We start from the raw sequence: 25008 nt of genomic DNA, 5'->3' as shown, positions 1-25008 counted from the left end.
TGGGATTGACCTCTGCTCTGGACATGGAGCCTACTTAAAAGTCTCTCTCTCACTCTCCCTCTGCCACCTACTCCCCACAAGAAAATTTTAAAATTTTAAACATAAAAATTTTAAAAACAGTGATTCTCAACCTGGTGTACTTTTATCCCCTAAGGGATATGTAGAACGTCTGGAGACAATTTTAGTGATTATAACTGAAGGGTGCAACTGATATCTAATGGATTTAGATCAGAGATGTTTATTAACAGTCTATATGCACTGGACAGACCCCAAAGCAAGACAAGTATAGGAATTCATTGCCATAAAAATTAGAGTATTACAGATAATGTCAAGCTCACATTGACCGCAGTGTTGCCATTCTGATCTCATTTATTCTCACTAGAGGCAAACATTATTATGAGCTTTGTGTATGTATTTTTCTGGTTTTTGCATATATAGGCATTTATCAAAAAATATATATTATTTTGATTCTTAAAAATTTGCCTAAATGGTATCATACTGTGCACAGGGCTCTACAACTTATCTTTTTAATTCAATGTGTTTTCCAGCTCACCAATATTGATACATATAGGTCTAGTACTTAGCAACTCTAAGTACAAATAAATGAATATAATAGGAATAAATGGAGATTTGGTAGCTTGAGGGAAATGCTGTACTATTCTATAAAACTCATTAAGAATTTTAAGAAATTAGGAGTTTTTATTCTGATAATAAGCCATTCCCATAGTCCAGATGCCAGCCTCATTGGGTGGCCATTTCCCTATTGGGTATTGCCTTCTCTGTACTTAGAGACAGCGAAACGAGAAAAAGTGAAAGCACAAGAATATGACCATACCAGACAAGGAAAAATAATGCCCCAAACACTGAGAGAGATAGATATTAACTTCCTAAATTGAGCAAAGAAAGTGGAGATTTGGTAATCATTTGTTTAGACTAACCTCTGCGTAGCATGTATTTTCCATGGTTACCATTTGGAAAAGCTTGTTCCCCACCCACCCCCTTACCTCTTCCTAACACCAAAGGCATTGTGTGGTGGCAGAGACCGTATAGTTGTAATAAGGTTTGTTTTTCTTTTTTTTTTTCCTCAATTGCTTTACTTCACATTTAAAATTTTGCATATAAATTGGCAATCTCAACTACAGAATAATTAAATGCTATCAATATGAAATTTGAAAATATACTTAAGAAGACCCCGAAGCAAGGAGTTATCCTGCCCAAATATGACTAGTGACAAGGCTGAGAAACCCTGAATTCAAGAGTGCTGATTTTTTTCTAGCAAACAGGTTAAGTACCTGCATATTAGTGTGAAGCTTTCTCAGGGTAAAACTAGAATAGCTTCCACTTGAATGCCAATCTACCCTCACTTCACCCTTCCACTGAATTGTCCAATGTATTTAATGAAGTCTCTCAAAGCCAGAGTTCAAACAATTCTTGACCCTGCGTAAGCACCAAGAACTATTCATTTTAATCCCAGTGATTTATTTTTCTTCATGAACTGTTCATGTCTAAGCTCATCGGTTTCACTCCATGCATTCGCAGATATTCAGCCAAACACTCAAGGCAATCCCCTAATCACGTTGCTGAAAGAGAATCACGGTTCTCTTTCTCTCTCTTTCTCTCTCTCTCTCTCTCTCTCTCTCTCTCTCGGTGAGCAGCTCCACAATTCTGACTACTTTGGCTTCTTTGAACTCAACTCTAAATCCTCAACAAAACTGACAATCTTCTGCTGACATTTACCCTTCCTGCACTGCAGTCTAAAAATTTCCTCCTGGTAGAAATCCAGGAAAAGATTTTCCTTGTTTCACCTTTTCTCAAGTAACTCATTCCTGTGCTGCCTATTGTCTGAAAACATTTGTTTTCTATAATTTATTCAATTTCCCAGTTTGTATGGTGGGCAGGTAATTCTACATTGTCTTACTTCCTCACTGCTGAACTGCGGCCTAAATATTGTAATATACATCTTCAACAACCAGCTTGTCAGATAAACGTAGAAGAGTGTATGAGGTACCTAAACTGAGAAGCTTTTTTTTTTTTAAGATTTTATTTATTTATTCAGAGACAGAGACAGAGACAGAGAGAGAGAAAGTCAGAGACACAGGCAGAGGGAGAAGCAGGCTCCACACAGGAAGCCCGACACGGGACTCGATTCTGGATCCCCAGGATCATGCCCCGGGCGGAAGGTGGCACGAAATCGCTGAGCCACCCGGACTGCCCACAGAGCAGCCTTTTAAAGTGAAACAATATATATTAATAAGTCACGCAAAAATAAAGGCAACTTCATCAAATTATTTTAAGGTATGATTCCATAAAACGAAAATTTTCAAAAAAAAAAAAAAAGAAAATTTTCTTTTAGATTTAGTGACTATAAACTTTACTGGAGTCATTAAAACATACCATTAAAATAAATGGCTAGATATTAAAAATATCTAAATACTAATAGATAGGTTACTTACAGCTCATTGAAAATTGTCAAAACTACTATAATGACTATTAAATCAATGGTTGGAAGGCAGTATAGTGTAGTAATAAAGCACATGAACTCTAAAGTCAAACCTTCTTGATTCATATCACCTCTTTCACTGTATGTGCCCAATTTCCTTACCTATAAAACAGGATTCTTCATAGGATTGCTGTGAGGACTAAACTGACTCCTGTAAGTACTTAACAGTGTCTGGTTGAGTATCTACTATTTTTAAGGAGTTTAAAGATGTATTGCTGAGCACCATCCAAGTAAGAGAGAGCATGATCACATAGAAGAAATATAAAAAGGAAAATGTCTTAACCACTACAAGGAAGAATGGGCGGAGAAGTGGGAGGAGAAAAAGGAAGAGCAGTATATGGGGAAGCGGCCAAGAATGAGGTTTTGTAATCAGACAAAACAGAAATCTTACCTGTATGGTATTCCTAACATTTTTATGCCTATATACTTTAATGTATCTGTCAGACTGTCCTTGAATTTTTAAGCTTGTAGGAAAATTCTATCTACATGTTTTACATGCCACTGTCGGTCAAGTAACATAAAAAGCAAGTCTTCCTATTAGGCCTAAAATTCTTTCTTCCTTTTTCATTAAATCTCTTTAACAAAAGCCAGTTGATGGCTTGTACCTCTATATAAAATCACTTAAAACCAAAAGTCCCAAAATAAAATTGTTGAGGGAAAAAAACAAACCAAGAATCTTTATGTGAGCTATACTGGGTGCTAAAGAAAAGTAATACAACATAGAAACTTTTATTTTTTTTTAAAGAATTTACTTATTTATTCATCAAAGACACAGAGAGAGAGGCAAAGACACAGGCAGAGGGAGAAGAGGCTCCTTGCGGGGAGCCCGATGCGGAACTCAATCCCAGGACCCCGGGATCACGACCTGAGCCAAAGGAAGATGCTCAACCACTGAGCCACCCAAGCACCCACAAAGTAGAAATTTGATGAAAATACAAAGCACTTAATGAAAGTAATCCAAGGTCACTATTAAACTAAATGGAGAACATGGAATATCATTAAAGCAAAACATGTAAACCAAGTGGAAGTACTTAGAATCTATAAAGTTGCTGGCACAAATTCCCCTTTTTTACTCCAAAGAATATCTTTTACCATCATCCAAAGATTTTAAAAACAATCCTACGTTTCCTAAGAAAATGTTGTGTGTTTTTTAAGTAGTTAAAAATCTGTATTCCTTAGCTCCTAAACAGAATCTTTAGAAACTATTCTGGTTATAACCTAATTTATAAAGACTCATAATACATTGCCAGTAAAAGCATCAAAGCCCCTTAACAATTTTCCTTACAAAGCTGTTTATTTCAAGTCATTCAAGGTGAATGCTAATGCGGGATTATAGACACCAAAGTAAGGGTGCACCACCTTAAATCCTTCAGACCAAGCTGGAGACCACTAAATATCAGTTCATCACCTTTGGCACAACCAGTGTATACCACCATTCCACAAGGATCGGGTGCCCCACTAGCAATAAGCACTATCTTCTTTTTCAGAGTTTGAATAATCCAATTAAAACACTGCTGACTCCTCCTAAGAGAACGAATATTTCTACCCTTAAGAAATCAGAACTTCTGAAGAACAATCCATCAAGGTTTCTTAAACATTTTATGCCAGGCATCCCTCTATTAGCCCAGTAAAGCCCAGAAGGATGCATGGCTCCAAACATTTAACTATTGTGACCCTTTTAATCTCCTCAAAATTCTGACCTGTCATTCTTAGTATCTCTCCTCTTTTACAGGAAAAAAAAATCACAAGTCAGACATCTCTCCCTCAGCTTCCTGGCACTGACTAGTCTCCAATCAATTGAGACTAATCATGATACCTACAATGTAAATTTCATTCCCTCTACCTTCTGGGTTAATCCTATTGAGATAAATTCCATTCTTCCGAATCTGCATCTTTAATTTCTCCCTATTTGTTCTCTTCCATTAACATTTAAAAATGATCCAGACTTTTCCTCTTAAGAACAAAAACATTCTTGAATATATGTTGTTCTCAACTGCTGCACTGCCTTATACTTCCTTCTTCCACTCTCCACCTCCACAGTCAACTTGGCTTCTCTCCCAATCACCTTTCTTTACTGCCCTTATCCAGGTCATTAATGATCTCTCCATCCCTAAATCCAGGATTCCATATACTCTTATCTTACCTATCTTAACCTCACAAAGAATATCAGACATTACTGCCTACGTCCTCCCTGAAAAACTCTCTTCCCTTAACTACCACATACTCACAGGTTTCTCTCTACATTCTTGGTCTTTTTAATAATTCTATTAAGCCCATACTGTAACTGTTGCTATATATATAACTGGGTCCAAAGCTCTTTTCTTTTTCTTCCCTCTAGACAGTCTCCTAGGGTGATCTCATTTAAGTTCTAAGTCTCTGCAAAGGCGGTGAGACAGAAATATTCTTGACATTCTTAAAAAACTATAAGGAGACCAACATGAATAAACGGGAGAGTTAAGTAGGAGACAAAGTCAGAGAGGTGAAGGGAGGCATCGGGGGTGCCAGGTCAGAGGGCTTTGTAGCCAATTTAAAAAGACTTTGACTTTTACTCTAAGTAAAATATGTACCTACTAGAGTATAAGCACATTAACATTTAGGAGGCAGGTAATGGCAAATTAACAGCCTACTGTAACTGTACAGCAAGAGATAACTTATACAGGGAAAGAGAAGTGGTAAAAGAAAATAGTTCTGTACATTTATTTAGTAGGTGACAAAATCCGTTAATGAATCAAGTGTAGAATGTGAGATTAAAAAGAAGAGTTAAAGATGAATCCAATTCTTTGGTTTAAATAATGAAGCTGCCATTAACTCAGATGAGGAAGACTGTATAGAGCAAATCTAGGTGCAGAGAGGAGGACAGATCAGTTTTGACCAGCTTAAATTTGAGATGCCTATTAGACATCTAAATGGAGATTTTTTTTATAGACTTAAGGCAGGGAGAAGACTTATACAAGGGAGGAAAATAAAAGAAGCTATAGTCACTGGCTTTATAGAACATGGAAAATTGAAAGCAAGTCTTACTTAAGCAAATAAGTGGAATGTAGAAGATGATGAAGGACGCTCTAAACAAAGAAGGTTACATATATTTGACACGATGAAAAAGGAGTCATTTCATTATAAAAATAGAAATGTAACACTTCCTTACAGAAGTAAAGCTTTTCCTGAAATTGAGTATTAGAAGATATTTATCTAAAAAAGTAAAACAGACTAAAAAGACTGTAAAAATACCAAATACAAGGTATGTTACACTTCATTAGGAGATAAGAATAGTAGACATCAATTCTGTAAAATCATAATGCATAAGATGGAACTCTTAAAACTTAAAGATCTATATTCTTTTATCACAAGAGTTCTAAAGTTTTTATAAAGCCACTCACTTCCTGGTATTCAAATGAATATGCAAAAACTTCCTGCCTAAAAATTAGAGTTTTTTTATAAAAGGGAATTATAGTGTACTTCAACCACTGACTTCCCACCCCATAATCACAAAGCTCCACATTTAGAATGCAATGTTATTTTAAAGGGGTTAAGCAAGCAAGGAAGTACATTTTTAACAGACATAATTCTGCAAAGTTACTAAAATTCAAATAAGGTTGAATAGTGCAAGAAAGTACCCAAAGTATTTAACAATTACACAGATTTAAGTTTATAAAACATTGTAAATATAATATAAAATTTAAATTTTATTTCTTTTGCTAATGATCCCATATAGCCTTAAAATTTTGTACAAATTTTATTTTTTTAAAGATTTTATTTATTCATTCATGAGAGAGAGAGAGAGAGAGAGAGAGAGAGACGCAGAGGGAGAAGCTGATTCCATGCAGGGAGACCGACGTGGGACTCAATCCCAGGTCTCCAGGATCAGGCCCTGGGCTGAAGGCAGCGCCAAACTGCTGAGCCACCCGGGCTGCCCCTGTACAAATTTTAACAGCTGAGTTTACACGGCATTATAAGCATCATTTTACCATAAAATAATTCGTAACAATTTTTGAGGGGGGCTGAGGCAAAGGGAAGAGGGAGAGGGAATCTTAAGCAGGCTCCAATAGTACATGATTTTATGACTTATATATCTTCCTATCTCAATGATTTTCTGTGTTTCAATGTAATCAGCATCTGTGCTGAAAGAATGATTTCAACATCCCAAACTGACCCGACTGTAACTCCCAGTGAAAAAATTGCTCTGCTTAATACTTTATCACATCACTATTCAGAATGGTTAATTTCACATTTGCTTTACACTGGAAAATTAAAGGAAAAAAATGGGGTAAAGAAGTAAAAATAAAAGTGTGGTAAGAAAGAACTAATATCAACTATGCTTCAAAACTTTCCAGGTACTAAGCCAGTTTCTCTTTATACATAATCTGAAAAATGAAGGCATGCTTTATAAGGTACTGATTAAAACAAAGACACTAGACAGAAGCTGACCAAAGAGAAGATAAGCTGTTAAAGAATTAAGTTGTTGCTTTAATTCACACAGTTTAAGGTAAAACCTTAGAGAAATTTAGAACCTTAAAAAGTTCACTGCAAAGGTAAGAAAATATACAGCAGAAGAACACTCAGAAATGGGAGGCGACTTAAAAATGGAAATTTGCACCTTCCAGAAGGCTACTTACTGGCCAACACCACTCACACCAAATACCCATGAAGTTAGTGTTCATTAGTTTTTAGCACACGTACAGAGCTAAGAATACACGTGAGCTCCCTTGAAAGGCCAATGAGAATAAGGGATTCTTAAGAGGATCCATGGTAGGATATGCAGTGGATTGCATTATTATTCACATTAAGTGCCCCACCTTCTAGGAAAATTACATATACCTACTCTGTTTCACTCAGGCATAGCCATGACAGTCCAATATAGTATTAGTGGAAGTAATATATGAAAATTTGGAGTAAAAACTTTGAAAGCTATGTTCCTTTCCCCTGCCTCTGTGCCTAAGCCATGTGTCAAAAAGGAGACCCTATTAAAGTCCCTAAATGACTATGTCTTTGTTTTAAGCCACCATGATTTTCAGGTTGTTTTCACTGCAGCATATTCTGAACAACACACTATGTTACATTTTGTTCAAGGAAGAAGGAATTATTCAAATATATGTTTTTGTGGATACCTGCATAAACACATACTGGGAAGATAATAGCAAGAAAGTACAAATGCTTTCTGATATAGAGCAAAAGAGACAACTAAGTGGACAGAAACAAGTATTACAATGTATATCTTTTTATATACTGGTTTTTGAACCAAAAGAATATATGATCTAGTCATATATATGTATAGGTGTATATATGTGTATATATGAACTATTTAACACTTGAGCTAATATATGAAATTTTATTCATGATTTATGCATATTTTTCAGAGTATAAGTTTTCACCTGCTTCTTAAAGGTGTATGAACCAAGAACATGAAGAAAGAAATATTCTTTACGTCTATATATAATCAAGATGGCATGTCAGATGAAGAATACAAAAGTTACCCACAAATGCTGAATGATCAAGCCCCTAATTTTAACAGCAGACTGCTCCATGCAAGTAGGCTAACCCACCATAGCAGAGACTCATCTACTCTCCCTAAAAATAACCAATACCATTCCCTTGTGCTCCAGGAAAAAGATGACATAATCAACTGGTATGAGGGCTACCTGTTTCATTATAAATTATGAAGTTTTGTTTATATTTCCCTCCCCAAAGTGTTGGCACTATAAAAAGGCATGGAAGGGACATGAGAAAAAATATAATACTCTGGAATAAAAAGTAACCAGATCATAAGCTATTCATTTTTTGAACCCCTATAGTAAGCAATAAGCAAACAAAGAAAAAGAACAGTCTCTGCCTATAAAAGGCTGACAGTCTACTGAAGAGGAAAAACATAAACATGTCCAATAGTCATAGGTAACATGATAAAACATCTACACAGACTGGTCAAATGAACTTGAATAAGGGTTTGGCCACTTATTTTTTTTTTAATTTTATTTATTTATTCATGAGAAACAGAGAGAGAGAGAGAGAGAGAGAGAGAGAGAGGCAGAGACACAGGCAGAGGGAGAGGCAGGCTCCTTGCAGGGAGCTTGATGTGGGACTTGATCCCAGGACTCCAGGATCATGCCCTAAGCCAAAGGCAGACAATTAACCACTGAGCCACCCAGGTACCCCAGGGTTGGCCACTAAATGGCGAAAGGCCTACCTCTTTGTAACAGCATATCCATGGGTCTTAAGGGTAATTATTAACCTTGCTTTAAGTTATGTACACCTTGCTTGCTGACCTAAATCCCTAGATCTGCAGCAGAACTAACTTACTTTCCTTGAGATTTGCAGACCACTGACCTTGAGGACTGGAGGACCAGACTTTCCCAGAAGATAAGGCCTGACTACATTCAAAAACAGCTGCTGCTCATGCCAGCAAGTCCATTCAGGGTCATTTCAACAATACAGCTATACCACCTGGGTTCCTGCTTCTCTTGCCCCTCTCCTGTTTTCCATACTTTACCCCTTTAAAATTTCCAGCTTTGCCTGGACAGTGAAGATGGTCTTTGATACATTAATTAGTCCACCATCTTCCCACCTTGCCAGCTTCCTGAATAATGCAACCTTTCCTTTTCCACCATCACCTGTCCTTTGAGTATTGATTTTCTAGCACCGAGCAACCAAACCTGAGTTTGGAAACCAGTTCTCTGTCTGGTAACATCATTAACAAATGCTGCTACGAAAACTGGATATCCACATGCAAAACAATGAAGTTGAACCCTTGTCTTAAATCATACACAAAACTTTACTCCAAATGAATTAATGACCTAAACATAAAACCGAAAACTATAAACAGTGAGAGAGTTTCACAGCACTGGATTCGGCAACGATTTCTTAAATATGATACTAAAAGCACAAGCAACAGAAGAAAAAATAGAAAAATGAGACTATTGTTATGAAAAACCAGGGCAGCCCGGGTAGCTCAGCAGTTCAGCACCTGCCTTCAGCCCAGGGCAAGATCCTGGAGTCCCAGGATCGAATCCCACGTCAGGCTCCCTGCATAGAGCCTGCTTCTCCCTCTGCCTGTGCCTCTGCCTCTCTCTCTCTCTCTCTCTCTCTCTCTCTCTCTGTCTTTCATGAATAAATAAAATTAAAAAAAAAAAAACAACTTTCCCTCATCAAAGAAAACAATTAATGGAATGGGAGAAAAATATTTGCATATCATATATCTGATAAGGGACTAATATCCATAATATATAAAGAATTACTAAAACTCAACTACAAAAAGAAAAAAGAACCCACAAATAACCTGATTAAAAAACAAAGGACTTGAACAGATACACAAATGGTCAATAAACATATGAAAAGATGTTCAAGATCACCAATCCTTAGAGAAATACAAATCAAAATCACAATAAGATATCATCTCAAACCCATTAGGATAGCTAATGTCAAAAAAAAAAAAAAGTGTGTTTGCTGAGGATGTGGAAAAATTAGAACCCTTATACAACTGTTGGTGGAAGTGTAAAATGGTACAAACACCATGGAAAATATATAGCATTTCCCCCCAAGAAATTAAAAAGAGAACTAGGATATAATCCAGCAATCCCATTTCTGGGTGACTATCTAAATTGAAAACAAGGTCTCAAATATTTGTATGCCCATGTATTGGCAGCATTACTCACAACTGCCAAGAGGTAAAAACAACTCAAACATCCAAGGATGGATAAATGGCTACACAAAATGCAGTACATTTATATAACAGATTATTCAATCTGAACGAGGGAATTCTATCACATGCTATATGCTATAACATGAACAAATTTTGAAAATATTATGCTTTGTCAAATAAGCTAATCTCTAAAAAACAAATACTGTATGAGTTCATTTATATAAAGTAGTCAAGTTCATAGAACAAGGAATGAGGAGTTACTTAATGGGTATGGGGTTTTGATTTTGTGAAATGAAAAAGTTCTGTAGATCTACTGCATGACAATGTCAATATACATAATACTTCTGAATTGATGCTAAGAAAATGGTCAAGATAATAAATTCTATATGTTTTTTATAACAATTAACAATTTTTTTTAAAAGCCTGTATAGAGGAAAACAAGCGGAAGAATAATTAGAAGCAAAGAACAGGAGTTTAGAAAATAACATCTTTAAGATAGTTGTAATCAGGGGTGCCTGGGTGGTTCAGTCCGTTAAGCATCTGCCTTCCGTTTAGGTCATGATCCCAACCAGACTCCTGGAATTGACCTGCATCGGGCTCCCTGCTCCTAGGGGATCCTGCTTCTCCCTCTCCTTCTGCCTGATGCTCTGGGTATTTGTGATCGCTCCGTCAAATAAATAGATAAAATCTTTTTAAAAAGGAAAAAAAGATAGTTGCAGAGTTGCAGATTATATTTCTAAAGTTTCCTAGAGTATTTCGGAAAAGATGAAAATGTGCCAAGTTTTTTTTTTTTTTTTTTAAGTAACAAGCAATATATTTTGTTTAGATCTATCTTCTACCAGCACCTCTGATATTCAGATCATTTTACTCCAGGCTGATAGGTACTAGTTTGAGTTAACTGTCTTATCTTCCAGAGGCTAGGACCTTAAGCTTCTGGACTGCAGAGGGTGATTCTGTGCCCTCACAAAACCAACCTAGCACTGAGCACATAAAGGCTTAAAAAACATTCACTGATTAAACTGGCCTCGACTGCTTCCTAAGGTCATTTACTTTATTCTAAAAATAAGATTAGAGTTCAAACTACTCACCAGACTGATTTATACCTTCACTCTGTTACCTATTAATTATTACTAAAATTGATTCCTAAAACCCTTTCCGGAAAATGTGGTATTATTAATCGTTAACTGGCAATTTTTCCTTAATATGTGATTCATCATTACTAGATCTGTTTTATATGGTTTAGTTTCCAGAACAATTAGCAGTATTTTATGATTATGTAAAGTAACACATTTTCTCCTGACACTTTATAAAATCCAAGGTCTCCAGTATATCACTTCAGAAACTGTTTTCATGTTGTTTTTCCATACTCATCCCAACAATCTACTGATAACATCAAAGATCCGAATGCTGCTTTTTAAGCATTAGTTCTCTCATGATTAAATATAAAAGCAAACTCAATTATTTATTTCATTCGCTCTATGGCTGATGGGCCAAAAGATGAAATCATTGTAGACTAGAATGTACCTTGTGGTATTAAACTAGAATTAGAGGTACCAGTAGAAATAGGTAGGCATGTAGGTAGAGAGATAAAAGAAATGCATGTGTGTACATGTGTAATCATTCTCCAGTTTTATCTACTAAAAGTGCCCAGAAGCAATATCACTCCAAGTTCAATGAGCACACTTGTGCTCAGATCTCAGTGTTTAACTACTATACCTCTCTAAAAGAAACCAAGAGTGCCTGGATAAGTAGCTGATTTCAGGATGAAGTAGGGAAAGTTCAACATGAGCCTGGAATATTTTGTATTAAAAAGTAACAAAGTGCTCAAACAATGATGAAGACCTGTTCAGAGGACAGGGCAATGCAAACTCATCCATAATGAGAAAAAAGCAGACCTATGGTCACCTGAGACCAGAGGCAGTAAAAGAGATGGACTGTATCAGGGAATGAGGAATATTTGGGGGTGATGCAAATGTTTTGTACATTTACTGTGGCAGTGGTTTTCATGGATGTAGACATTTGTCAAACTCATCATACCGTATATTTTAGATAGGCACTTTATTGTATGTATATTTCCAATAAAGTTGATTTAAAAAAAAAAATCACACAAACTAATTTGAAGGAGCTTTCACAGGCCAAAATAAGTAACAGTAACTGATTAATACCTAGTGAGTAAACAGAACTCACCAGTGAGTCCACACGAATAAACAAAAACCGAGCAGCAAGAAAAGCTCTTCAGAGAGGAATGTCAATAAACAAAGATGGGATGGAGTCAGAAAATCATCATTTTGCAAATACCATTACAGTATCTGATTCAGGCAAATTTATCAATGGATGCTTAAACTGTTGGGTGAAGTTTGATGAGGAAACAGATATTTACAGTCTCAAATTTTATCCCCACAAGATGCTTATCAGTTATACAGAAAAACAAAAGTACACTTACAGTGGTATCACAGCTTCAACAAAGTAATCAAATTTAATATCACCAAAAATAAAGCACACATTCTGTGCCTCCTGATACAATGCAATGAGATATCATAATTTTGTAATCCTGTTAATAAAATACAACCTGAAACTAATCATGAAAAATCAGAAAGAAAGTCCAAACTGGGATCCATTATATAAAATATCAGCTTAAACTCTTCAAAACTGTCAATAAAAACAAAGAAAGACTGGGAAACTATTCCAGAGAAACTTGAGAAATAAATTTCCTGCAAGGTCTTGTCTGGAATTGGGAGAAAAAAAAAAATAGCTATATAAAGCATTTACTAGAACAATTAAATCTGTATGTGAACTACAGATTAAAAAGTATTATCAAAAAATAAAAATAAAAAAAAGTATTATCAATATTAAATACTGCCAATATTTAATGTCTTGATTTTCATAAATATACTGAACCTCACTACACATATTTTTCCATACAGAAAAAGACCTACTTATCCCTACACTATCACTTATGAATTTAATCTCTCTTAAAAAAAACAAAACAAAACAAGGGCACCTGGATGGCTCATTCAATTAAGTGTCAGACTCTTGGTTTCAGCTCAGGTCATGATCTCAGGGTTGTGAGATCAAGTCCCACATCATGCTCCATGCTCAGTGCAGTCTACTTGAAATTCTCCCTCCTTCTCCACTTCCCTCTGATCATGTACACACATTCTGTCTCTAAAATATAAATAGACCTTGAAAAAAAAAAACAACCAAATTCCACAGCAATTCTCAAAAATTCTTAAATTTAGCTTTGGGATAAAATGTTCTCATACTTTTATTTTTTTTTTAATATTTTATTTATTTATTCATGAGAGACAGAGAGAGAGACAGAGACATAGGCAGAGGGAGAAGCAGGCTTCATGCAGGAAGCCTGATGTGGGACTCGACCCACATCATGGGATTATGCCATGAGCCAAAGGCAGATGCTCAACCACTGAACCACCCAAGCGTCCCTGTTCTCACACTTTTAATTTAAGATGAATTTGTGGGTGAGCCTATAAATGAGGGCAATCACAAAATAATTAAATGACATTCTGGCTACACAAAAAAAATGTAACTTATTATCAGAATATGAACAAAAACAAAAGCAAGATATATTTTTTTTTAATTTCTAAAATCGCTGAAGTAGTTAGGCCATTTGCAAACTCAAATTAAAACATTATATTAGTACATCTTAAGTGGGAAGAAATCAGATTAACCTAAGTAGTATCAATTCATAATCAGGGTACTAAACATTTAGTTTGGGTTGAAGCCGACTTCAAAGAAGGAAAAGATATTAAATTATTTGCCTGGATATTTAGTTCTTTTAAGTCCCTGTCAGAAGCTGCTTTTTAAAAATAGAAAAAAATTAGCTCATAGTTCAACAAGAACAGTTTCCAAAAAACACCAAACACTAGATCATATATAGTTTTATTTAAAACTATTCAAATTTTTAAAATAATCTACCTGAATCCTCTTGGGCTTCATGAGTTTCACCATCATCTGTTACCTCTAATTCTTTCACAAAATTTGAGGGAAACAGTCCCAACTTGTTGTTCAGGGTTCCACTCCACCAGCCTTCTTCTACCTGAAAGAGTTCACAACTCAAAAATAATAAAAATTTCTCTAAAGTTGAAAATCTTCCTGCTATGGAAAAATTAAGCTACATAACTGAATGAGCACAAAGTTAGTTTTGCAAAATAATCCCCTTAGATCTGTAAGAAAACAAGAAAACAACAATGGTGAAAAACATTTTGTAAGTAGATTAAATCTAAATTGATTAGACTGATCAATTAGTCATTATCAGTAGCACTTTACAACATTTACAACGAGAATTTGTAATCAATTGCAATCCATGATGTAAATAATTTTTATAAGAATATCAGATAACCCAGAATAAGGTATTAATAGCAGGAAGTACATAGCTCTCTTCTAGAACATCACTCTTTTAACACTACTGAGCCTCCCTTTGTAATTATTTCAATACTTGTAATATATTTCATATATTATTTAAGTAGATAAAAATTCTGATTTGGAAAAAGGTTGATGAATACAAGAATATAACTTCCCAAATGGAACATAAAATTACTAAACCTTTAACTTAAACAGTGAATCTTAATCCAAGTAAGAAAAAAAATCATTCATTTTTAAAATCCAAATGCTAGGCTCCCCTAAACACTTCTCCCTACCTCAACCAGAAATATCCTCAGAAACCAAACTCTTAAGAAAAATATATACATTCACTAATATCAAAGTTACTAATTTTCATGGTTAATACTATTTAATAACTTTTAAAATATATAATTTCTGCTACGGATGCTAAAAGATATTAATAGGTAAAAAAAATTTAAGTAAACTATACACTGTTAAAATTCACATCACAGTAGTATATGAAATAACACTACTAGAAAAGGCTCTTTATTCTGTTTAAAATCTGTTTTAATTCAGAATTACAAAGCAAACTTTAGTAAATTATTCATCCAACAGGCACTCACACTATGTGTAAGCCAAGATGTTAACTGCTTGTAAAAGACTGAGATTTGCATATGAGAAATCTCTGCCCTGGAGTGAAACAATCTAAAGAAGAAAACAAACACTAAGCAGATAGTTACAATATAATGTAAGAGGTGCTACAACAAAAGTTATGAACAAAATGCTATAAGAGCACGAGAGGACTTAAAAGATTCAAAAAAGGTTCCCCTAAAAGGAAATGACAAAAGAGCTGGATATTAAAGGCTGAATAAGACTTTTCTAGTTACAAAGCAAGTGATAAATATGGTGACATAAAAATAAAAGAATTATTCCTGGAATATATACAGCTGAAATACAAGATGGCTAGAATAGAAGGGGTTTGAGAGAGAAATGGAAGGCAGTAAGAGTGAGGAGTTCAGAATTTTTTTTAGCAGACTTAAGGAGACACCACAGGATTGAGAGTTCTTCAAACCATGATGATAGATAGATATGGTGACCAAAAAGCAACAGATAAAATTGAGAAAAACATCAGGAAACCCAATTATCTACACTGCAATCCCAAACTGGCACCACCTGAGTAGTTAAGGTAAATAACCTTATAATTCCTATGAACTAAGGAATTCTTAAGAGGCAGGATAGTATAGCAGTAAAGAATAATGACTCAAACTATGTGGATTTGTATTCTGACTCTTCTGCATCCCATATGTATGGACTTGGGCAAAAATGGCTGAAACAAGTTCTCCTATCCCACATGATCATCTACAAGGTAATCCTAACACTCCATGAAGAAGTGGTGGTCCTTGTCCCCACCACCTTCAACCTTGCTGGCTTTTGACATGCTTGTACCCAAGAATGTGGTGAAAGTGACACTATCACTTCCAAGGTCAGATTATAAAAGGCTATCACCATACTCACTGAAATGTTTATTAGTCACTAAGAGCCTTGAAATGCCATGCAGTAAGTCCAACCGTCCTGAGGCCCCATATGGTGAGAAAGCGAACTCAAAGGGAGAAGCTACCTAATAGTCTCCAGAAACGGTCTTCAAGCCTTCTAGGTACCAATTCCACCAGCACCCAAACTTTGAGTCTTTCCAGACGAGGCCCCAGGCATTACGGAACAGAGGCATAGCCATGCCAACTGTGCTCTACCTGAATTCTTGACTCACACAACACATGAACCTAATAAAACAGCTGTTCTTGGCTACAAAGTTTGGGCCAGCATGTTATGCAGCAACAGTAACCAGTACAGCCAATCACTTATCTTCCATGACTCCATCTCTTCATATATAAAATGAATATAAAAATTCCTGTCTCCTTAGGTTGTTCAGAAACTTAAAATAATAAATGTGAAACACTTAGCATAATGCTTCAGACATAGAGTCTCAATAAACATTATTATTATTGCCACCTGATGGAAACAAAACAGAACTGTCTTATATAAATACATTGGAATTTAATATAAACATTAAGTGATAAATTACATTACATGGATGTTATGATATCAATCTCTATGACTATATATATGATATCAAAACATATACTTTGAAAATGAGATCTTCACTGCCAAATAATTTTTAATATTCTTTTAATGATAAAAGCAGAGATATGAAAAAAGTTATGTCTACCATATTTTAAAATCTCATTCTAAGATATTAAAATGTGAGAAAAGTGGTTTTGATTCACATTTGAATGTCATAATTCAAACAAGGCAAAGCTTTTATAATATTCTGTTTTTGTATCCCTCTGCTATGCAAAAGACAAAATTCCTTCTATTTTACTGCTTTGGGCCTAAAGTGAATTCAGAATGAAAGAAAATGTTTATTTTTATTCTTAGCTACTTAGATTACATTAATCTTTAGCTTAAAAAAATTTTTATTCCTAAAGTCAACACACACAAAAACAGTACACAAATATCAGGTATAGTAAGAATGAATAAGAATTTATTCCAACAGATAAAACAACCTTACATTAAGCCATTAAAGATCCATTTTTAAACCTGTATCTTAAGATTTTTATAAAATACAACAAAAATGGCAAAAAAAATTCTAAAGAAAAATTAATATTCTTATAAAGCAGTTTTCTAATACCCAGAGCATCAATTCCAATTGCTGCTTTATCTCTAGCACATGTTTTCCTTACCTCTTCATTAATATCAATAATATCTCCCACTTTCAGCTCCAATTCATCCTCATTTTGTGGAAGGTACTCAAAGAGAACTTTACACTGACGCTTCTTGGTCTCTAAAAGAAGTGAAATAGCAAAAGACTAGGTTAAGAAAGATCATTAAAACAAACAGCATCATCTTTATTTCTATACCACACTGACTGTCAGAGAATTCTTATGCATGTAAGCATTCTAAGCAGCTAACCACAGTAGCTCTGGTTGGCTTTTCACCTTGCTCTCACATTACAATCTACACATGCCAAAATAAATTTAAACCAACTACAAATAAGGTACAGGCTCCTGGCTATGAAATCTATTTATACAACTGATCCCACCAATTAGACCAAAGTAAAATATCCAATGCCAATTTTGAGACTAAAAATATAAACAATAAAGACACAGTTCACACAACAAATTTTTTCACAGACAAGCTGTCTTCCAAGCCAGTAATTTTTAGACCACTTCCTGATCAAAGGCTGAAAATACCCAAAATGCACTAAAATTTAAGAATGTCTGTTGTTAAAAAGACCCAAAATGAACAAATCCAAAATGTATCTTATCTTCAAGAGCTCTATTTTCTGACAGATAAAAATCAAACTCACATAGGTAAAGATAATAATTTTAACTTTTTAAACAAGCTTCATTTATTCACATAAGTAATGATCATTTACAACCATCCAGTCTTGTGTATCTCAACTCCTTTCAAACTCTTAAGAGTTGAGAACCCAGACTCACTCCCATCTTTAAAACTGAATCACTGGGGAACCCGGCTTGCTCATTTGGTTAAGCACTTGTCTCTGGCTCAGGTTATGATCCCAATATGCAGGACTGAGCCCAGTGTTGGGCTCCCTGCTCAGTGGGGAGTCTGCTTGTCCCTCTCCCTCTGCCTCTCCTCCCATTTGTGCTCACTCTCTCTCTTAAATAAATAAAATCTTTTCTAAAAAAAAAAAAATATATTTTTTTTTAAAACTTTAAATTTTAAATAAATATAAAAAAACTGAATCATTAAAGCACCTATGGGTAGACAATCAGGTATAACTGATTAAAGGATGACTTATTGCTACTCAAAGTGTGTTCCTCAGATCAGCAGCAACAGTATCACTTCAAAGTTTCTTAGAAATGAAGTATCTAAAAAAAAAAAAAAAGGAATGAAGTATCTCAGGCTCCACCTTCAGACCTACCTGTTATGGACTGTATTGTGTCCTTGACAATATTGGGAGGTAGGGCCTTTGGGGAGGTAATTACAGTTAAATAAAGTCACAAAAGTGGAGCCCTAATACCCCAACACACTTAATTGTGTACATGTGCATGTGAGCACACACACATAGAAGGCCATGTGAAGATACAGAGGGAAAGACAGCTAGCTACCTGGAAGTCTGGAAAAGAGGCCTCATCAAGATCCAACTCTGATAGAACCTTGATTTTAGATTTCTAGCCTCCAGAGCTATAAGAAATAAGCTTCTGTTGTTTAAGCCACGTAGTCTGGGGTATTTTGTTATGGTAGCCCTAGCAGGCTGAATCAGAATCTGCAGCTTCAGATCCCCTAGGTGATTTTCAATCTTGCACTTACTGATCAAATTATACTGATTTCTAATTGCTTGAAAATGACAAGCTCTGTTCCTTCTAAGATTTAAACATACTGTTTCTTTTGCCAATGACCCTTTACTTTCCATCCACAAAGTCCACCTTTCTCTGTCTTCAACTCAACTTCAGATCTCAACTAAGAAGAAACTTCTTCCCAAATGGCTTCCTGGATTACATTTTCTTCTTTTGTGCTTCTGTAGCACCCCATACTTAAACTATTTACTTCTGTAACCTACCTGTTATTAACAACTTACTTTTTCCTTTTTATTCTATCATAATGTTTTATTTTCTTGCGTACTCCCCATACTCTGTAGGCTGAAGATAAATGGGCAAGTTTAACTGCTCTCGGCTCTCTCCCTAGTACCTAGCATAGGCATTAAATATTTTTGAATGAATAAACAATTATCTAGGCCTAATCATATGGCATCAATGCCAAGAAATTATCATGTCAAGAGTATCTACATTCCATCAACCCTTTACCACTAACAATCCTAAGATTTTTCTTAACTTAAATGTATGCTTAAGGAACTAAAAGAACTTAGGAAACAGTAACAATTAGTAATAAAATAAAAATAACATAATGAGATAGTAAATATTTAGAGCAAACTACAAATATTCCAAAAAATTAATAGAAAAGACAGGTTTGAACTGATGCAGATGTAGAAGAATTCAAAGAAATGGTAAAAGAGTTACACAATTAAAGATGAACACAATACAAGAAGGTAGAAAAGATGTGACAGATATTCTAGATAAAAAAGTTTTCCCAAGGAAACAGGAGTTGCTATACAAGGGTTCTAAAGAGGTTGTTGTTGCTGACAACATAAGGGAATGCTGAGAAGCAGTCTAGATAGATACTTCACTACATCACATCATATGTCATAACATCTCCAAATAAACTTTTGTATGTAGTTAAAAAGGGGGGGGAGGGGGTCCCTGGGTGGCTCAACGGTTTGGCGCCTGCCTTGGGCCCAGTATGCAATCCTGGAGTCCCGGGATCGAGTTCCGCGTCGGGCTCCCGGCATGGAGCCTGCTTCTCCCTCTGCCTGTGTCTCTGCCTCTCTCTCTCTCTCTCTGTCTATCATGAATAAATAAATAAATAAATAAATAAATCTTAAAAGGGGGGGTGGGGTGGGGGGAGATGCCATGCTATAAAAGAAATAACACTACCTTTAAAGTCCAAAGACTTACGTTCTAGTACAACTGTTACTTCCTTGTTACTTGACCTAAGTTCTCTGGGAATCAATGTCCTGAATGACAAAATTGAAGAGCTGGACTAGACAACCATGACGGTAACTTCAGCTATGACATTCTATGGATCTAATGAAGTTGTTTATCAAAACAAAAAACAAATCCAACTGAACCTCCAAAACAATAAAAGAAGCATATTACACACAATCAATACCATTAAAGAGGTGCAAAACAGATATGACAATCACAAAGGAGAATCTAGAGTCTCCAAATAAACACTTACACCTCAGTAATTGTTTTCCCTATTTCATAATGGAATAATTACATCTAATTTTTTAAATGTTTTACAACAGAAGAAACCAAAGAAAGTAAATACTGATCATACTTTTGTAACTAACCTACAGAGTTAAAAGTAAACAGAGTTTACAGTAAAAGGTTTTTCAAATGTCACCTTTCATCACAGTTGAGTAAATGTTTAATAATTTAATATTGTCTTTTAGGCATACTGCAAGAAAACTTCTCATCTCTTACACTACAGATAAATATAGTCCCTAAATAATTTGGGAAGTTGAAGTGAGCTTGAGAGAATGTGTCCAAAAACATGGTCTTTGTAGTTAGCATTTCACAAATGAAAGAGAAACAATCTACATTCCTGAAAAGAAATTCTATTCTCCTCAGGGTGCACTTCAAAGGAAATCCTATCATTTGATCATCTTAGGTTCTAAAAAAAAAAAATGTAGCTTGCTTCTTTTTAATGAATACCAGTATCTTAAATGATGTAAAAGTAGATAAAGAATATTAATTAGCTCCCCGGTACCCAAGGATATCAATTAACTTTGAGAAGCCTATTATATCTTAACCAGAATTTGTAGTTTTTTCCCCTGTTCACACTAAGTATAATTCACCAGTGTTTTCCAAAGTAGTTTGTAAATTATCTGGAACTAATTTTCCCCCAAAGGAAAGAGTCACATTAGATAAAAATATCTGAACAGCCCCTATTATTACTACAAAATATGAGCCATTTATATAAAAAAAGAAAAAATTTTCATGATTCCATATTTAAATATGGTTTACCCTTAAGGTGAAATGACTGCCTATATTGAATTCATCTATTAGTTGCCAGCACAATTAAAGCAACTTTGAGATTTTTTACATTCCAAATGGCAATATATAGTATCTGCTTATACATATTTGTCAATAAGTATTTACTCAATTTCTACAATGTATCAGAACCTCTGCTAAGCACAAAAGAAAACAGTATGTACAAGACTACCCAATAAAGGGATGTCTGAATATAAGTCAATTTTTAAAATAACTATAACCAGTATTTTGTCATAAGCAACCTCTATATAGCTTTTCAGATCTACAAAGAACTAAAACTTGTCAATCGGTGTTTCATAAGTAAAGCTATTAAGAAGGAAGAATATAAAGGAGGTAAAGCAAAAGCAGGGATAGACTTCCATGCCTTTTATGTACCAGTACTATTCTAAATCCTTTGCAAATACCTCCCCAGCAATAAACAATAAAGCTTGTTATCATCATCATTTCCCAATGAGAAAATAGGAATCTGTCCAAGACTACAGAGCTAAAAAGAGGCAAAACTAGAATTATACCCACATATGACACTTAACATCTTTTATCTTTCCATTTTACCAATGCTGCCTCTTAACAGATTACAAAGTGCTTTCACATAGCTCTTAAAATCTAGTCCTGCCAGATCCTTACTACTTGTAAATACGATGTATTTCCTTATCTTGCACTAGGGTCCTCTTCAAAGGCAGCAATTCTACCTGTAATGTCACAATCTCCTATCTGGTGAATGACCTGTCTTACCTAAAAGACTTAAATATACCTTGCTTGACAACCAAGTACAGAACTGCCCCCTTTATTTTAATCATAGCTGCAATACTTTATACATCTCTAACATGGTTCTTAATAGTATAAACACTATAATAATAATAATAACAAACATTTACTGAGCACTTCTTTTAATATTTACTTGATGTGTTGATACCTCTAAAACCTATGAGGTAATTATCACTATCACCTCGGTTTTATAGTAATTTGATGTTTTCCCGTTAGACTGCAAGTCTTTGATCATTAACCATTCCCAGGTTTTATTTGGTAGATTTGATTGCCCACATAACACTGTTCTCATGGTCTTCAAATTCAGATATTAAAGCATTCAGCACATCAATGTTAAAAAAAAAACTTTTCAAAAAAACTTAAAAAAAAATACTTTGTATTTTTTTGGGGAAAAACCCAAATTCTATAAAATTTTACACTCAATAAAGTTACTTCCTATTTTTCCTACTAAAATAGAAAATCCTAAGTTTTCAAATGTAGGCCCATCAAGAATGGCAAATATTTTCATGGTTCTGAAAAAACAGACCCAAATATTCAAATCAAACAGAGCTATTACAGAACCATTTCTCATTTAAGTTCATGATTTTCAATCTCCCCATCAAATACTAAAATGGAAAACATACCACTGTCAGAAGCTGGGAGGCTGAATGCTAAAATTTCACTGACAGCAGCAGAACGATTCCTGATCCACTTTTGGTTCCATTTGGTTCTGGAAATTACATCTTCATGTTTTACTGCAGTGTTTAAATTTTTCTAATGTGAGAATTTTTTTGTCCATTTCTTTCTCCAGTAAGCAAATAATCAAATGCTAAAAACAGAGCCATTGCTATATGGCTGAATCTTATTTAAATTTTTTTTCTTATCCTCAGTAATAAAAAATCTCATACTTCTTGGACTATTAATTGAAAGATTTAAGCTGTTCGAAGATTTTAGCTATCCTGCTGATACACTGCTTAATTAAAAAAATCAAAATCTTAGAAGATACTGTTATCATCATCATAAGAAACTCATGTGACCAGGGACAAGGTACCATGTCTATACTATGGTTTCAACTGATTCAGTTAAAAAATGTATTTTATTATATACACAGACATAAAGACCATGTGTAAAATATTAACAGTAAACAAACTTAAGTGTATAAAATATCCATTGCACAATTATTCTTTCAACTTTTCTATAAGATTTCAAAAGAAAATAGAACACCCTAACTCATTCATTTGAGAAGATGTAGCTGGAGGAGTCAATTCAGAATCTTTATCCCCTTTTGAGTCAAAATATTTTAATATCAAAGAACAGAGCCTAAGCTAATATTAACATGCCCCTGTTTTTCTAAAATGTATGCTGTAAAAATGTATAGCCAGTAACCATATTTTAAGGTATTCAGAACTTTCATTATTTTCTTTAGCACTGACTCAAAATCAGGAGGCATACTATTTGCTACCAACTGTTTTCTAGAAATGAAACATTTAAGATTGGCATTCTGGTCAACTAATTTTTCATACAGCAACATCATTTCTGTAGCAACTGCTAGTGATCTATCAGTATCAATCTCAATATATCTTTTAATTCAAAATAATAACTAGATAAAAACCACCTTATGAGCTTCCACTCATAAGAAAACAAAGTCAGAAGCACTGATGTCTTCCCTCACTTACAGTAAGAGGAGATTCATGTCTGCCATCAATTTTTTCCAAATGCAAAATGAAATATCTACTAATATTCCACACTGAACGAATACACAGCTGTGATGCAGAAAGATGTCCATTATTTAATTCTCTAAGTAATTTTACTCCACAACATTATTTCTCATGCCTGATTTTAAAATTCTGCAGCAATATAACTTGTACTGGTTTTTGCTAAGAGATGTATAAATCTTTCTCTTCTATAATTTTACCAACTTAAGTATTGTCCTGGAAAACATTATTCTGTGCTCACCTTAAAAAAATACCTGTTTGTTTTACCATAGTAATTACGGTTAACTTTTCAATGGCTCTGTGACTAGACTTCACCAAAAAAGTCAACACTTTTGGCTTGAGAGACTAGAGAAAAATAGCTAACAAGCCCAATTTCCAGACACTTAACACCACAGTATGTAGAGCTTTTAGTTGCTTAAGTAAAATTCAATACACATGCATATTCACTTGTGCTGGCATACAGAGATTAAAATTGAACATTCACACTGCAGTGATTATTATTATCAACCTTAACAATTTTTTAAATTTACTAGTAATATTGGACAGCAGTATCCACGACAATAAACCACCTTTTGAATAACTGGTCTATCTTGTGAATTAAGGATATGATACAAACAATAAAAAAAAAAATCAGATTAAGAAAAAAACATTAGCTTGCTTTTCCTGGAAATCAATCTGAAAGCAAAAACAACCTGCATCCTGTTTTACATGTTAGCTAGCACCAAATGACCAATTTAGTCCTTGTAGCACATGCACTTAAAAACACGCTGTAGAGGATCCTTAGGAAAATGTCTAAGCCTCCTGGCACCAACTACATAATGGTTTTTCCTTTTACTAGAAAAAGGATTATGACCAGAGTTCCTGAGGAAGGTAAAATTTAGTGTTTCCTTTCCTATTAGAAGACAAAATGAATAAAATAATCATAACCTTGAAGTCCTCTGACTAGCCTCTACTTTAGAAAACTGTCCCTTGATAGCTTAGTAAAGCTAAAGAAAGTAGTAAATAGATATTATAAAAGACAGAGGTCATAAATAACTCTCCCAAGGGCCTAAAAATTCTCCTGTGCACAAAAATTCTATAGGAGGATATGAAATACTCTCTGAAATCTATTTCGCAGTCTCTAAACAAATAGAGTCTAAGCATCCAGGACAATTAAAACTACTGAAAAGAAAACTGTCTACCTTCAGGCAGTAATGGGAAAGCAGTATAGGTAATATCTAACTACATATTCTTTGTATACTGCATTTACTGGGAAACAACACAGAATCCTTTAATTGGTCTTACTGTCATGAAATCTTTTTCATTTTTATGAAAATCTGTTTTCATTTTATGAAAATAATCAAAGGATGATAGAACCCAGAAAGTAAAGGTTTCTCCCAAACTTCACAGACATTAGCACAGAAAGTAACAAGATAAAAGGAGACTATAATCATAATGGCCTTG

At 34.6% G+C, this 25008-nt stretch overlaps 1 protein-coding gene across 1 annotated transcript in view; it reads right to left on the bottom strand.

Annotated features, from left to right (window-relative positions):
* The window catches only part of CD2AP (CD2 associated protein), a 139632-nt gene that overhangs the window by 59012 nt on the left and 55612 nt on the right, over nt 1–25008 (bottom strand). Inside the window, exons 4-5 of the mRNA XM_072733636.1 lie at nt 17210–17310; nt 14067–14187 (exon numbers count right to left, since the gene is read on the bottom strand). Coding sequence (XP_072589737.1) covers nt 14067–14187; nt 17210–17310 — 222 coding nt within the window. The remainder of the gene's footprint in view (nt 1–14066; nt 14188–17209; nt 17311–25008) is intronic.

The sequence above is a fragment of the Vulpes vulpes genome, chromosome 1, assembly GCF_048418805.1.
Source record: "Vulpes vulpes isolate BD-2025 chromosome 1, VulVul3, whole genome shotgun sequence".
In the NCBI taxonomy this organism is placed as follows: Eukaryota; Metazoa; Chordata; class Mammalia; order Carnivora; family Canidae; genus Vulpes; species Vulpes vulpes.
Note: the sequence above shows the minus strand (reverse complement) of the source record. Positions and strands in the feature narration are given on the sequence as shown.